A 16,230-nucleotide genomic window follows, 5' to 3' on the forward strand; every position below is an offset into this window, starting at 1 on the left:
GAAATATGATAGTGAGCATATTCTTCAATCTGGATTTTCTGTGTGAATTTTTAAAATTAACACTTCACTTGCACTGGTTCACAGCAAAATCTTTCTATTATGTGTATCTGTGTGAGCATCACTTTCTCAAGAGTCCATGACTAGAGAAGACTATAAAGTAGATGGTCAGGATGCACCTAGGACCACTACACACCAAAAGGAGTAATGAGACGGGATGCTATATTAAATTTATAATATATTAATTTATATTTATGTACATTTATATTATGTTTCTATAGTTATAATAATATTATATTTATAGTATACTCCTTTTCAAGTTATTTATTTTCTTAAATGTAAATGGGAAAGGATGCATATGAACTTTGTGTGCTGACAATCCAGCAGTATGGAGTTACACAGTCACAGTTAAAAAGCATCTTTCATACAACGTTATGCTAAATCTCATGTTAATTGTATAGGTAGAGCCTGCTACCTCTACTTCCAATTTACATTTAATTATGAGGGGAAAAGCATGGAGGGGAAGGTGATAGCTAAGCTCTGTTTAAAGTATACTTTATATGGACATGAAATAGCAGCCATAGATGTATAACTAATAGGTGAAGTCTCAAATTGATGGCATTCATAACCAATATTCTTAATTTTTAATTTCTGAAAAAGTGTTTTGCCATGGATTACCATGAGACTTTATGGAGGGAATATGAGGTTCTAATAGATTGACAGTGAACTATCCTAATTCCAGTTTGCAAGTCTATAATTCTCAGCTCCTTGCAATTTCCAAATTGCTTTGGAATTCAAAGATTATGGTGAAGCCACTAAACAGCTCAGCTAAAATGTACAAGTAACCACGTTAAGTTCTACAAGTGCCACAGCATTCACTCACTGAAATGGTCAAACGACTATGTTGAATATAACTGTGTGTGGTTGAACCTGGGAAGATTTTAGGTAGCTTATGTGGGTGCTATGCAATCATTCAATCCCAGGAGATGTTAATCCTACAAAAAAAAATGAGAGATAAACATCCATGGCTATGCAAACTCATAACAGACTTCAGTTACTCTTACCCAGAAAGAAAGCTTCCTGCAGAGCTTTGGGAAATAGCACCTACTCTAACTCAGAGACATGTTAAGTGTAGTACAAAGAATTGGTAAATAGTGGATAAAACATTGCCCTAGGTGGAATGGTAAAAATCATAAAACTGAGGGGGCAGAAAATCGTGGGCTTCAGCAACGGAAGGTTACTGCGTTCCTTTCTGGAAATTACTTTGGTTCCTTTAAAGCAGTTGTTCTCAACCTGTAGGTTGTGATGCCTTTGGAGTTGGCTGTTAGATATCTCAGATGTTTACATTATGATTCCTAACAGTACCAAAATTACACGAAGCAGCAATGAAAGGGAGGGTCACACCATTAGGAAGGCTGAGAACCCCAGTGGTTTTAGAGTGATAAATCTGTAATTGTAAGAGGCCTGTTGATATCAAGATGAAGAATAGGACAGAAAATGGAAAATGGTACCATTGAGATATTTAGAAGAAAAACACAATTATAATTTTCATCTTTGGAAAGGAAGCAGGAATCCTCCTTTGCTTTAAGATTAAATGATCATGATGGAAATGCCATAGAAGATAAAATGGTTCCAAAAGGACAGGCACTGAAATTAGAAGTGGACTATCACATCTAACTTGCTTTTCTGCTCAAGGTCTCAGTGGTTCTCAACCCTTTGAATGCTGTGACCCTTTAGAACAGTTCCTCTTGATGACCCCCTCCCAACCATAAAATTATTTTTATTTCAACTTCATAACTATAAATTTGTTTCTATTATGAATAGTAATATAATATCTCACTAATATATGTATAATAAGGTCCCGAAGACCAAGTCATATTGATTTAATGGAAATCATTGTAAAGTTTGCCTCTCATTGCCTTACTCTATGGAAAGCTCATGTTAAATAATTTACAGTACAAATAAGACCATAAACAAGCTATGCTCACCATTTCCCTGTTATTGGCCATAAGCAAATCTATTTTATAACACTTCCTACCTCTGAGCACATAAAACAGTATTTTTCAGAGTAGCTGATGTTTTGACAAATACTTTGTACTTCAAGATAAAGCCTACAACCACAAACCAGTTCTGCCTTATTCCTCAAAATGACTTCGAGCTCAAATTCTGAACTGTCAGTGTGATTTTGCTCTCTGAAAAATATAATTAAAAAAAAAACCTTTTACAGGGAAACAAATATTCCAGATACCCAGGCAATTTCTTCTTTATAATAGGAATCTTAAAATGAAAGTAACTAATTTTACTATAGAGAGTTATTAAAGTGCGCAAGAAGCTATAAATGCTCAAGTTTCTTTTAAAGATAAAGATATTTAAAATAATACAATGACCTTTTTCTTTGATGCTTCATTTGTGTAGTAATTTTTCATTGGGAAACAAAGAAATATTTATTCTACATATAATTCTGAATGCATATATCTCTTCAAGGTTATTTCCATTATCGATGGAAAATTCATATATTTAATAGTATTGGGGATTTTAACTTAAAGATAAAGAGATCAAGGTTAGCATCGATCCACATTCAAATAAAATAAAAATATAAAATTCCTACTCAAATATAGGGAACAAGTATCAAATTGAAACTTAAAAGTAAGTTACAAAAGATATTGAAAAGGATAAAAGAAAATGGTAACAATACTTTGGCTTTAAGAAATGACTTAACGTTACCTGATATTACTTCCAATAAATAAAACAAAATTTAACTATTTTACAGCATGCATCTCTAATATTAGTGATCTCTCTAGATGTCATGGCATCAGCTCCTTGGTTGAAAATATATATATCATTTATAATCTTAGTGCATGGACTTAGAACCATTTGCAAAGTAAAAGCCAGACAAGAATAACTCCTGATTCAATCCTAACGAATCCGGGGCTTTATTGAAACAACCTCATTATCAGGAGGTATTCCTGGACTTGGCAGTTGGAAGCTGACATTTGTTCCCCACTACCTGGTACTAATTGGTATGTAAGCCCTGGCAGCTAAAATAGGACTTGATGGGAAGAAAAATATGTGTACCTCTTTAATGCAAGGGTATGAAAGCCCATAAAAGAATAATTCACAAACCCAAATACAAGGCGGGAGCAAGCAAGGGAGGAAAGTTATTTTTTGCTTCCCCTGAGCAAACATGTAATTTCCATGATTTCTTTTTAATGACTGCGGTCTGTGGCCAGTAGGCACTGATTTATGAAAAGCTGTAAAAGATCAGGTGGAACTCTGTAGGACATCGTTTACAGCTGCATGGATTGAAACCTATCTAATTTGTCTAGTAAAAGTGTGAGCTCACGGTGCACATCACCCTGCCTATAAATTTCCCCTTCAGACCCCAAGTCTGGGGCTGGGTCTAAAAAAACCCCGCTGCCTGCAGCTGCTCAGAATGCTGGATTCCCTTGGTGCGCATGAAGAGACATCACAGGCTCTTCACAGTGAGAGACAAATTCCTATCCATTGATAAACTCTCCAGATGTCCTCTCGGAGGAGGAAAGGAACCAATTTTTATTTGAAATCCCTAGAGAGATCCTGGAAGTGGAAAAATGATACTTTGCAGGACCGGTTATTCTGAGGTCACCGGCATTAAAATTAGGCTCCTTTTTTTTTTTTTTTTTTTGTCTTGGTTGTACTTTGATCCAAGTCATAAACAGAAAAACTCAGCTGGGGTCACTCTAATCCCTAATCCACACGTCCTGTTCTATTTCAATTTGTTTATACTAATTTTCGCCAACTTCTTGTTGAGTCTGTCCAAAGTGTTGAGTTTAAAAATACAAACCGTCCTGCGCTGGGAAGAAAATGTTTCCCATTTTGCTATTAGGCACACTTCATAAATATCCTGAATAAATGGCCTGGGGTTTGATTCTTTGTACCCACAAACCCATAAATAAAAAAGTATTGCTATTCATGGGAGGAAGAGACGACATGGGTTCTGTGCAACAGCTACTGGAGACATAGAAACTGGTCTGTGTGTGTTCACATCCTAGGATCTTTTTATATTTCTCACATCAAAGGTGCTTTTGTTTCTCATTGTCTTGTATCGCAGCCTCACTTATTTTTCTTATAAAACTTTTTCATACTTGATTTATGTTTTTCTGTGCTCTTTATATATAGGAAAGATGATTTATCAAAAAAATCCATTGTTTAGCTATGTGTCTATAGATGACAAAAATAGAGGCAGAATAAAATGCATTATTGCCCCCTTTTTCTTAAATTGGTTTGAAATTCTCCTTACTTAAAAACTCAAGTTCTCAATCAGTAAGATGACTCAGCAGGTAAAGGGGCTTGCGGACAGGACTGATGAAGTGAATTTTCCACCATTATCCACATTAAGGTGGACAGAGACAACAGACCCTCCTCTGACAGCAAAGTGCACTGTGGTACAGGCATCCACAACACATTGTTCTCAGACACGGGGGGGGGGGGTGGGGGGGGGGGGGGATGGAGGGAGGGAGGGAGGGAGAGAGAGAGAGAGAGAGAGAGAGAGAGAGAGAGAGAGAGAGAGAGGAGGGGGGAGGGAGGGAGGGAGAGGGAGGGAGAGGGATGGGGCAGGGGAGAATAATAAACAAAATAAAAATTTAAAAATCCTCAACTTTATACTTTACATGTATACTTTTGCATGTTAAGGGATGATGAAGATGATCAACACTGGTAAATGAAACTTCCCAATTAAAAGAACATTTGAGGTGCAGAGTGGGCACCTTGAGGAACTCTGCTCAGAGCCGTTTTCTTATTTACAGAAGGAACATCGCCCTGCAGGGGCTACATGATAACTGGTGATTGCTTTCGTATGTAGCTCCAGAGCATTGGAATGTTCAGTTACTTAATAAGATATGACTACAATTAACCCCAGTTAAATTTGCTTCAAAAAGAAGGGAATAAAAAGCATGCTAATTGTCTTTATTTATCTTGGAGGCCTCTATATCCCCAAGTTGAGTTCCCATATTTCTAAACGTTGAATTTTAATACTTCACGTTATATATTTATTTTAGACACATGTTTTTAAGAGGATAAAATAAAAGCATTTTAAAACTGATGATAATGGATATCTAATGCTACAGATTGAAACTAGAATTGTATGAACATGCTCTAAACAAAACTACATATTTGGTCTTAGGTATTTTAAAATACACTAAAATGTCTTAAGAGATGAATAAAGATTAAATCCAATGCCAACTTCACAAAAGATAAAAGGGTTTGAACAATAATTTTGTTGTGGTTAAAAAAGGAAAAGGCATGTTTAGAATTACATAAATGGGACTATGGTAGGTACAGGCTTAATGTAAGCAACATGTTCTGTTTAATAATTAGAAAAATAATGATATTAGACAGAATAACACGTCAATTTACAAGAGTAGCCTGTGACCTCATAATGAGCTTGTAAAAGTTATTGACTATTCTAATGAGGCCTCTAATAACTACCACTTTACAGTGCTGTTGCTCCATTGTATATATAATATTACACATGATCAAACAAACAGTCCCTCGTGTGGTAATTAACAATATCACGCCAATCAAAGCATTGTATAAAACGTAGAATTTACTTTTCTAAATTTTCTTCTTGAAGTTTTCAAACTGTTATGGAAACTCAATGACTATTCAACCTATGTCACAATAATAGAAAAACTCTGCAATTATATTGCAACATTGCTCTAAATACAGCCAATGCATTTACCTGCCAGCTGTGGGACACCTGTTACTTCTATCACATGCATCCGTTTTATGGATGAGGAAATCAGAAAACCCTCCTGACCACATAGATAGTATTTGTTATACCCGGGCTTTCTCTCTGACCCTTCACAGCACGGATGGATCAGAGGTCCCATCCTACCATCACAAATGCAGTAAGGAAAAAAACAAAGGAAATCCAATTTAAATAACTTTTCCACCAAATGATGTAGCATAGCATTGAAGAGTCTCAGTTCCAGTATGAGTTGTGTCTAAATCCCTGTTTTGTCTCTTATGCCTTAGGAAATTGAGATTGTAACTTAATTTCTGTTAGTGTTGGCTTTTGCATCTATTACAAGCAAACACCATCTGTGCCTAACTAACGTCGTAAAGGTTAACCCTGATGTCAGTGCAATGTGCTTAGCATTGGGCCAGGAACAATACAAGTGCTCATGAATTTAAAATTTAATCTACAAACAAGGCCCTTGTAACTGCTTTGTTTTTAAGCTTCTTTAAACAATAAAAGAATAAAGGAGTCAGTAAATTCTTCCATTCTTATGAGACAAAGGACAGTTAAAGAAAGGGTCACTAAGAGCTCAGAGGAATGAAAAACCAAACAAACAAAAGCACCCCCATCCTAAAAGAGGTTACCCATAGCTTAGTTCTTCTTACTCTTCAGGAATAGAAACAGTGTCCATCGTTACCTTTATTTTAGTTTTGGATCTTTGCTTCAGCGAATCTGGAACTTTCCAGGATGTGAGAATAGAACTGTGACTCCACAAATCAATCTTAAATGTGTTCTGATGAATGCTGATGTGTGCTGTCAATATAAGTCACAATCTACCTCTATATCTGAATGTCTTTAAATATATACATACACACACACACGTGTGTGTGTGTGTTTGGTTGTGTATGTTTGCACGTACAATATCCATTTGGTGTTTTCAATAAGCAATAATTCCATGTATTATTATTTATCTGCCATCTTATAATCTTTTTGTAATTTTTACATTTAAATGACATTAGTAGTATTCTCAAAATTTGTGCTGAATCCATGTATTGCTGTTAATGTACCTTATATTTCAAATTCTTCTTCACCCACCAAAGTTATACAATCTATACCAAGAACCTTTCATTTGTGATGGATTTCAAATTGAAACAGAGCCCATGAAAAGGCAGATAGTTAAGTATTTACTGTGTCGTGTCTGCTGCAACTGTATCTAAATGATACCATTATGTTAATTAATTAAATGCTCAAAAAAAAGATATGTGTGGCAAGTTTATAGGTTTTGCTGGCAAAGTTTTGAAGATGTAAAAATCTGTGAAGGGCAGAGAAGGGAGCATTAGGTAAGATGAAAATCACCATCTTCCTTCCAAGGAGCCAGCTTGAACAGATGAAGACTTCATGGCAGATCAATTCCTCAAATAAACAGGAACACTGCATGTAGTCTGGAAGTTCCTGCTGCTGGTGGTGTCAAATTTTGACACTTAGACACTCCAATCTCTCCTGATTTCTCTCCTTTGGATGTTTTCTTTTCTTGCAGGCCATCAAACCTTCTTCTGGACCAAAGCAATGTTGACATCACTACCTTTCACACAACAGGTGACTGGCTTAATGGTGTCCGGACAGCACACTGTAAAGAAATCTTCACTGGGGTGGAGTACAGCTCCTGTGACACCATTGCCAAGATCTCCACAGAGTAAGTGGCATACTGGAGAGAAAGGAGAGGGTTGTGAACGTCCTCCTGATCATTCATATTTTTATTACTGGATTATACATACCCAATATGTCTGTTTAAGACTGATGGGTTACAATATCTGCTTTTCTTCTGAAAGTAGCACACATTGTCAAAACAGAGTAAGATCGAGGAGTCCTTTGTACAATACCTGCGTTGAAATACACTTAGTTATCTTCCTTTTTATGACGAATCTTCAGGACAGGGTCTTTCTATATAGTAGGATGTGCTGGCAGATAAATAACTCAAAGCCCCTAAAACAAAACATTATCAAGTACAGTATGTAATCTTGTATATGTGACTTTCTGTGTTTACTTTTTTTTTTTTTTTTACAGAACTTTTATATCTGTGGTCACAGGAAACTGAGCAATGACCTAGTAGAGAAAAAAATATGTCAAAATCCAAAAGCAGTTTCCACAACTGCTAAATACCTTCTATTGTTATGTATTATTGTTTACTCCCTAAGAAAACCATTCAAGAAAAGTGAAGTTAAAAAGTTGTAAACTGGACTTTTTTTTATTTTCTTTAAAGGATTGGTACTTGATATGATAGTTGGTAGGTCATGGGGGTTGTTACTTTTAACATAGTTTTCTAGGTTAAAAATCAATAATAATCAAATGTGCCACTTTTTTAGGAGTCACTCTGAGAAGAATTTTCTTTTTGAGAAACCCTGACTAAAGGAAAATTGTTTTATAGAGAATCAAGTGAAGGACTGATATTTAGCTAAGCTGGTAGAATGATTGACTAATATGAATGAGTCCCAGGGTTTAATCCCCAGAATTAAACAACACGGGTGAAGAGGTACACATCTGTAATACTAGCACTTGAAAATTAGACAGATGATCAGAAATTGAAGATCATCCTTACCTACATAAAGGGTTTGAGACAAGTCTGATCTACTTGTAATCCTGTTCCCAATAATAAAGCAGTAATAAACAGCCAAGTGATCCAAGGGAAAATGATCATATCTTTCTCTTACTCTCAGCGTATTAAACAAACAAGAAAACAAAAACAAAACAAAACAATACAGTTGTCATGTTCTTTTCTCTTTATAAATGAGGTCAAATTTACCTCAAATTGGCGATGTGACAGCATCCTTTACTCACCTTGTAAACAATATTAGTTTTTTTATGGTCACAGATATACAGACACACACACAAAGTTCTTCATCTTTGTTATTCTATCATAACCTGAGTATGGAACAGCTCTCTTAACTAAGTCTCTAGTAAAGAAACAAGGAGTGATTCAATTCCATTTGTTATTTAGAATCTCCGAAGTCACATGCTTGCCATTACTTAACAATTCTGCTCAAAGGATGTAGACTGAGAGAACAGTCACTTGGTTCTAGAAGCCTCTATGCAAATGTAAAATATGAGACTGTCTTAAAAGATGTTTGTTTTGGGCACATATCTTCCAAGCTGAGCAAAATACTGCATCAGAGACTTTCTCTTTGACCTTCACTTTGTTGAATGTAGCTGTTGGTAATTTCAGATTCATTTAAGTCTTATACTCTTCAGCTGAGATGTTTAAAAGTTATTGCATGTATAAAGACTTTGAACGTTACCCTGACAATCACTTCAGCAATCTCATTGTAGGGAGGCACATGTTAGATCTCCATAAAAAAGTACGTAATATAATTAATACATGCATAAATATACAATAAATAATTTGCATAATGTATATCATTGTGCTTTGATCAGGAACATTTAATATCACAGAACTTGCGAAAATGTTGATTGTTATTGGAAAGGATAGCTTATTCTCAGAAAGTAAACTTAGCATTAGTTATCTAAAATACACTGACAGTCCTGTTTAAAGTGGAAGGTGATGTTTACTGAGTGAATTTCTTAATCAATCAAAAATACTCTGAGTTTCTGTGGTCGTTGTTTTGATCAGCCACAGTTACAGGATGTATTCGTGCATTCAAACTTTTTTTTTCCTCTGAACATTTTTATACATTCTTATTTTAGTAACATAAACAGTTAGGGTTATGATATACAAGACACCTGCTTTAGAGCATAGAAGCCTGACAAGGAATAACCACATAGTGAATGTTTTCACGCAGTTGTCAGATTTTCAAAGGTAAAATTATGCAAATGTTTATACTCCATAATGCATAATGAAATACTACATAAAAATACAGGAAGCAGAACACTCTTCATAAGATTAACTGCTAGTTCGTAGCATAAATATAGTCAGCCTTTAGAAGCTATGAATGGAATAAGAAACCTATTTGTTCAAAATGGTGAGCCAAAAGTATCTTTTAACTAAAAATAAGGGATTTCTTTGTGTCCACATTACTGTAGCAAACAATAAACTACATGGCTGGTAAAAAAATTTCCTTCCATTATTATTTGCATTTGGATAATTGGTAGACACGCATTCAGAAAGCAAACTTGCCTTTTCTGAGTGTCTCCATTACTTCAGGCTTGTTCTTCAGATCCAGAGGTGGTCTTGATTACTGTTCTTTTGCTGTCAAGAGACAACATGACCTAGACAACTTTAAAAGAAATCATTTAATTGGAGGCTTGCTTACAGTTTCAGAGGGTTGGTTCATGACTATCATGCCAGGGATCAGAGCAGAAGGCATGATGCTGGTGTAGTAACTAAGACCATACGGGTGATCCCAAGTTGGAGACAGACAGAGAGAGGCGAGGGGACAAAGACAGAGAAAAGAGAGACAGACAGAGAGAGCCTGGGGATGGCATGGGCTTTTAATATCTCACAGCTTACTCCCATTGACAAACTTCCTCAACTCAGCCATACCTCCTAATCCTTCTCAAACTGTCCCACCAAATGTAATCCAAGGATTCAAATGTATGAGCCTATCAGAGAATTCCCTTTCAACCACACAGATATATTAGATGTCTCATGCCCTCCTACCTGAGAGCCTTTTTGCCCCTCAGTTTAGGAGCAAGGTATGATCAGTATTTATTGTCTTAATAATGTTTCTGCCCTCTGTCACCATATCCTATACCTTATGCATACCTTTGGTAATAGTATTATGGAATTGCAGGATTAAAATAAAAAGAAGAAAATGAGAAAAGAAAAAGAAAAAAATTCTTACTAGACTGGGGAGCAAAGCCCACTGACATGTGTACATACACAGACATGCACATTCACACACACAAATATATACACACACACACACTCTCACACACACACAAACACATGCACACACACAAATATACATATATATATATATATTTTCTCTCACACACAAACACACATACACACACACACACACATGAACATACATACCCAGGCCCACTGTCTTTTTCACTTAAGAGCAGGGTAAACATAATCAAGCCATGACATTTTCATCTCAAATGCTGAAAGACTATTAACTAGATATTTTAGGTTTCTTTTATACTCACATTCTTATCATTTGAACTTCAGTGCTTCAACTCCTGTGTTCTTTGTACTATTCAGGCTCAACTCAGAAATGATCCACTTGACCAAATAACCCTAGAAATTCTCCTAGAATAATCAGACACCTGGGTAGCATATTGAATTTCTTTCTGTTTTCTTGATCAGTCAACCAAGCCCTATGAAAAGGTCAGAAGAGTTTTTTCCTCTCAAATAAATTGTAAGTGTTTCAGTAAATTTAAGTATTTCATTAAAATGACAGCTACTTGTGTCCCCAAATTTTCATATGAAGCAAAGAAAATACTTTTAATGAATGTTAATAAAATATTATTTTATAGCATAGAATAGATTTAGAGAGCTTGTGTCAAGAAAGGAGAGTACAGAGATGGGCAGAATGATGAAAACTGTGGAGATAGGAGGGTATTAAACTTGGGTGATGAACACCAAACTAGAACAGCTACAGGCCATTATCATGTATCTTTTGATTCTATCTCCTAAGTGCTACCACCAATCCCTTTGTGTGTGACTTAAAGATAACACAACAGCCCCTGATTCTGTCCTGGAGCTGTTCTTTAGTCTTGAGATTTGAAGGATAATCCAAAAGACCTCTGCACACAGGGCATGCTATCAAGACTGCAGCAGCTGCTAGTCAAACTCTTGACATGGCATTGTGGTTCAGAGAAGACAAAGAAGTTAAGAGAGTAGACAATTCATTTAAAATGAAAAAAAAAAAAACAGGCAGGGAAAAACTGGTAGGAATATTTTGTTTATGTTCTCCAAAATTAAATGTAATCCTCTGCATTGAACCTTTACACATATGAATCCACTATTGGTTTACATCACTGACTTAAAACTCTAAGACATACTTATAAAGATTTCTTTAGAAATATTCTTGAGGATGCCATCTGCAGAGAAATATTGAAGCATGCCCCAAGAAATTTTCTGGACTATCGGTCGTGTTCCTCCTCTTCTTTCTCTTCCTGCTTCTTCTTCAAGACATGTTCTCTCTTTGTTGCCCTGGTGATTCTTCAGCTCACTTTAAAGATCAGGTTAGCTTGAACTCCTAGAGATCCACCTGTCTCTTCCTCCTAAATGATGAATTTAAATCCATGGATGTTTCCTTCCATCCATGCCTTCACTAAATGGCACTGAGGGTTGAAGGTGCTGTCTGTGTGCAAAGATCAAATTAAACAAGAAACCCTGTTCACATAGAATACAACTGCTTGTGAGACAAGACAGAGAACAAATAAAATAAATCAGAAAAGTGACATAATTGATGCTAATAAAATGGGGAAGGAAATAGAAAGACCAGGAAATTGCATTTCTTGGGAGAATCAGGAAGTTCTCAATAAAAGGGAATGTTTGAGGGAGGATCTGAAACATGGTCATCTGAGTGAATTATTTAAACAAGAATTAATCCATAAAATACAATCATTTACCTATTTTTCATTGAAAATGGAATTAGTTCTCTTACCATGTTTATTTTAATGACAATTCTGAGCTTAAACTACTTTACATTTAATAAAGATTTACCTTTGGCCATTTAACTATGACAGTACAACAATAAAGGCTAAGGCAACAGGAATTTGAGATACAGACCATTGTTGTGATTGAGGAATTTTCGGAGGAACTGATAAGGAAGATCAGGTCTTGGTGCTTTAAATCTGGTATTGACTGAAACATTGATTAAAAAAAAAAAAGCTCCCATCTGGAGGTTGACAGGGTTTTTGTTTTATTGTCTGCCTTAGCATAGCTAGGAGTGTACACTAGACCAGCAGGTTAATACATGGTCTCAGCATAGTCAGACTTCTATTGTAGCTTTGTGGTAGCAGAAAGGGTGTTTCACGAGAAAAAACATAGAAGATTTCGATGTCATGAGACCTGAGAACAAGAAACATGTAATATTGACTTGAATTTTAACTACCTGCAGTCAAAATAGTCAAAATATTCAAGAGACTAGAAAAAAAAGATTTCAAAAAAAGTGTATGATTATCTAGTGTCAGTTGGGCTAATAAATAAATAAATGTCCACATTCTACTACCACAAATATATTCTGTCTAATTATGGAGAAAAAGAGTCTGAAATCAAGGCATTCATAAACTTGCTCAGAAATCATTGTTAAATAAAGCCTTACTTTTTCTAGTTTCTGGTGAATAATGAGATTAATGAGTAACAGTAGAACTCAATCCCTGCCTCCATTTGTATATTTTCTTCTTCTCCCATGTCATTCTGTATGCTTTCTAGACTCTTATAGAGAAATATACACTGGCTTTAGTATTCACCATTATCTAGTACTCTGTTTCCCTAATCCCTGTCTGAATAATATCTCCAAGAAATTCTAATTTTACACAAAGACATATTGTGAGGTTCTGAGTGACAAAAGATTTGAGAAGAAGCATACTTAACGTACTACAACATTTGTGCTCCTACACAAGCTAGGAATAGAACTGTCCAAATATAACAACATATCAGTGCTTAAAAATTAGAAAACAAGGTACCAAGCATAGGGATTTATAATTGTGTCCATTTTCAGCTTAAAACTGTTCTCTTTCTATACTCTTCAGAACTCCATAATTGTCATCAGTTATTTTCTCCTATGTTTTACAGTGACATGAAAAAGGTTGGTGTTACTGTGGTTGGGCCACAGAAGAAGATCATCAGCAGCATTAAAGCTCTTGAAACACAATCTAAGAATGGTCCAGTTCCAGTGTAAAGTACAAGAAAGATGTGAGAAATGAAGATGCATCCTGAAAGTGATGGAAATGATGGAGACACCACTGAAAGCTCCAAGTCTAATAAGACGCTCAGTTATAAGTCCAAATGCCTTAAAATGAAATTGAAAATGTCTTTATTTTCCCCTATCATTTTACAGATGGATGGGTGGGTGGGTGGGTGGGTGCATTTTGTTTTGTAATTGCTTTTTTATGTTAATTGATGGGGTCAATTAAAACTCTTCAGCTCAAAATGGAAGAACTAGTGTAGCGCCATTGATCATAAACTATCATAAAAGTAAACTAAGTTAAATAGCAAAATGGACCTTAGGTTTTGTTATGAATGGCCACAGAATAAAAGACTTGTGATATTTTTATACACAGAAGAAATCTGTAGCAGGTATTTTGTTTCTTTAAAAGCAAACAAAATAGAGGCATTTATACCTCAAACTATCTGGCCATATTTGCTACCTTATCTCTTTAGTAGTCTCTTTTATCTGTTTGAAACATATAGAGATAAAATATGTAGTTGTTTTAAGTACTACACATTTTTAATTGTTACCTTCTTTAAGCACACCATGTAAAAACATGTCTTAATTTGGGGAGGAAGTGCATATTTATTTTCTTTTGGATGATTTTTATTGTTTGTATTTATGCCTTGATGATTTAATTTGGATTTTGTTACAGCCAAGTGCCAAATGCTATCTCAAATTGTCAGCAGTAAGAAACATGTTTAACTAGACCCAGAGAATGATGTGTTCCTTTCTAGAACTGTTGAGCAATTCACTTATATGTACCAACAAAATGGAACTCCTTCCATGTTCATAGAGTAACCAAATTAATCACAGCTTGAATTATTCCATTCATTTTTGTCTCTCCATTTATCACTAACTGTATGCTCCTAATTTAGTGTAATATATTGGCTTGTATGTAATAGATTTTTAACCAGATATCACCCCCTCTCCTGCTCTGGTGCTTAGAGGACATCAGCTCCTTCCATTCATGAAGGAAGCTTGTAAGAACTCTTTAGATTTGTAACACTTGAAAGATCAAAATGAAGTTAGATGATTACATTGACAGCAACCCATAGGTAAATGCATGAAGCCAAAAGAATTACTGACTTTGAAAAATCTCTTAGTACCATTGCTTAAACCTGCAGAAATCCTTGTAGAGATGATAATTAAGCTACTCATCTGCATCACTGGGGTGCAGGTCAATTAACAACACATTTTCATCATCAATATCAGGTATAACTATCTTTCAGTCTTCCACTTCAATGTACCTATTGTGGTTTGGGTGCATTATTAGAAGTCTTGAACTTATACACATATTATTATTCATATCCTTTTTGAAATAGTAGCTATTCTAGCAAATAAATCCATAAATGCAGGCAATGGAGAGATGTCTCATTGTGGAGATTTTAGACTTGTTGTTCTCTAAAGGCCAATTATGAGCATGTTCATTAATATTGAAAGGATGTGCTGAAGCAATACTTTAGATGCTGGTTTTTCATGCTCATATCACCATTTCATATGTCCAAGAAATGCACATATCATAAGAATATTACTTGCTGCACCAAGTATGTCTACACACAAATGGGACATTAAAAACTACAGCTTACAGTCATTGAGGAAAACTGCCAAATGCTGCTCTTTGTAGATTTAGTATACTAGGGGTTAGATGTGTCCTTTCAGGTGTGAAATTGTATTCCAAGTTTTGGCAATGTTCCTTATAGTCAAATTATGCTACTGGAATTTGTATTGGACTTATAAGAGCATAAACATTTTGGAAACGAGCTGATGAAATTAATCATAAATTTTGCGTGTATCTCCTAAAAACAACTAGAACCAGAATCTACATAATTTACGTGTTGGAATATTTGGTCAAAATTTAAATCTAGCTTCTATACCAATTTGGTCATATTAGTGTTCACTCTCTTATGCAATATTCTGCAGACTCTCAACAACAATGAATTTCAAAATAAGCAGATGATGAAAATGAAATCTATTGCATTTATTTGGATTGAGTTTCCTTTTTATGTTTGGTAGTAGAGGTGGTTTACACAGTACATTGTTCTTCACTTGTCAGTTATTTTATTCTTTGACCACTTATGAAATTAATTTGCAAAATCCCTTCCCTGTACATATGTAAACATAACAATGTACGATTCTGAAGTGGGGAGTAGAGGTACTAGAAAGCTTATGGCCATCTCTTTGTACAGGAACTACATTGCCTTCCCATGACAATAAGGCTGCCACTCCCTCGCAAAGTTATGTACCATATTATCTGATTTGTATCTTAAATTTGATTTATAGGTTTTATTTATTTCTGGCAACACACCCAGTCTATGCTGTACTAAGTATCTCTCAAGCCATGTATGAATATGATATGATTGGCAGTATGTGTTCACTTTAAACTTACAGTTTCAAAACATTGTTCATTTAGTTTATGTTGCACATTGTAGATGGCCTCTTACTAATGTAAAATGATTTCTAGTGGGAACATTTATATTTTTATAATAAACATAATGAAAATATTTTTACAGATTGGAATACAGAAGTGGTCTTTGATGTCTTATTTAATATGAAATACATGCTAATTAAACAACAAGATAATGAAGCATTATCTACATCATTAAGAATGTGCTTTTGGTTTACTTATCCTCTTCATTATTGTAACGAAACTCATTATTGTCCCAATTTTAT

The 16,230-nt window shown here is 35.1% G+C and overlaps 1 protein-coding gene across 2 annotated transcripts in view; it reads left to right on the forward strand.

The window, feature by feature from the left end:
• The window catches only part of Epha3 (EPH receptor A3), a 306,637-nt gene extending 292,959 nt beyond the window's left edge, over positions 1–13,678 (forward strand). For both annotated transcript variants that reach the window (XM_057763683.1, XM_057763684.1), the window contains exons 16-17: positions 7,254–7,409; positions 13,422–13,678. In XM_057763683.1, coding sequence (XP_057619666.1) covers positions 7,254–7,409; positions 13,422–13,527 — 262 coding nt within the window. In that variant the 3' untranslated portion in view covers positions 13,528–13,678. The remainder of the gene's footprint in view (positions 1–7,253; positions 7,410–13,421) is intronic.
• The last annotated feature ends 2,552 nt before the right edge of the window (positions 13,679–16,230 follow it).

Source organism: Chionomys nivalis, chromosome 3 (assembly GCF_950005125.1).
Source record: "Chionomys nivalis chromosome 3, mChiNiv1.1, whole genome shotgun sequence".
Classification (NCBI taxonomy): Eukaryota; Metazoa; Chordata; class Mammalia; order Rodentia; family Cricetidae; genus Chionomys; species Chionomys nivalis.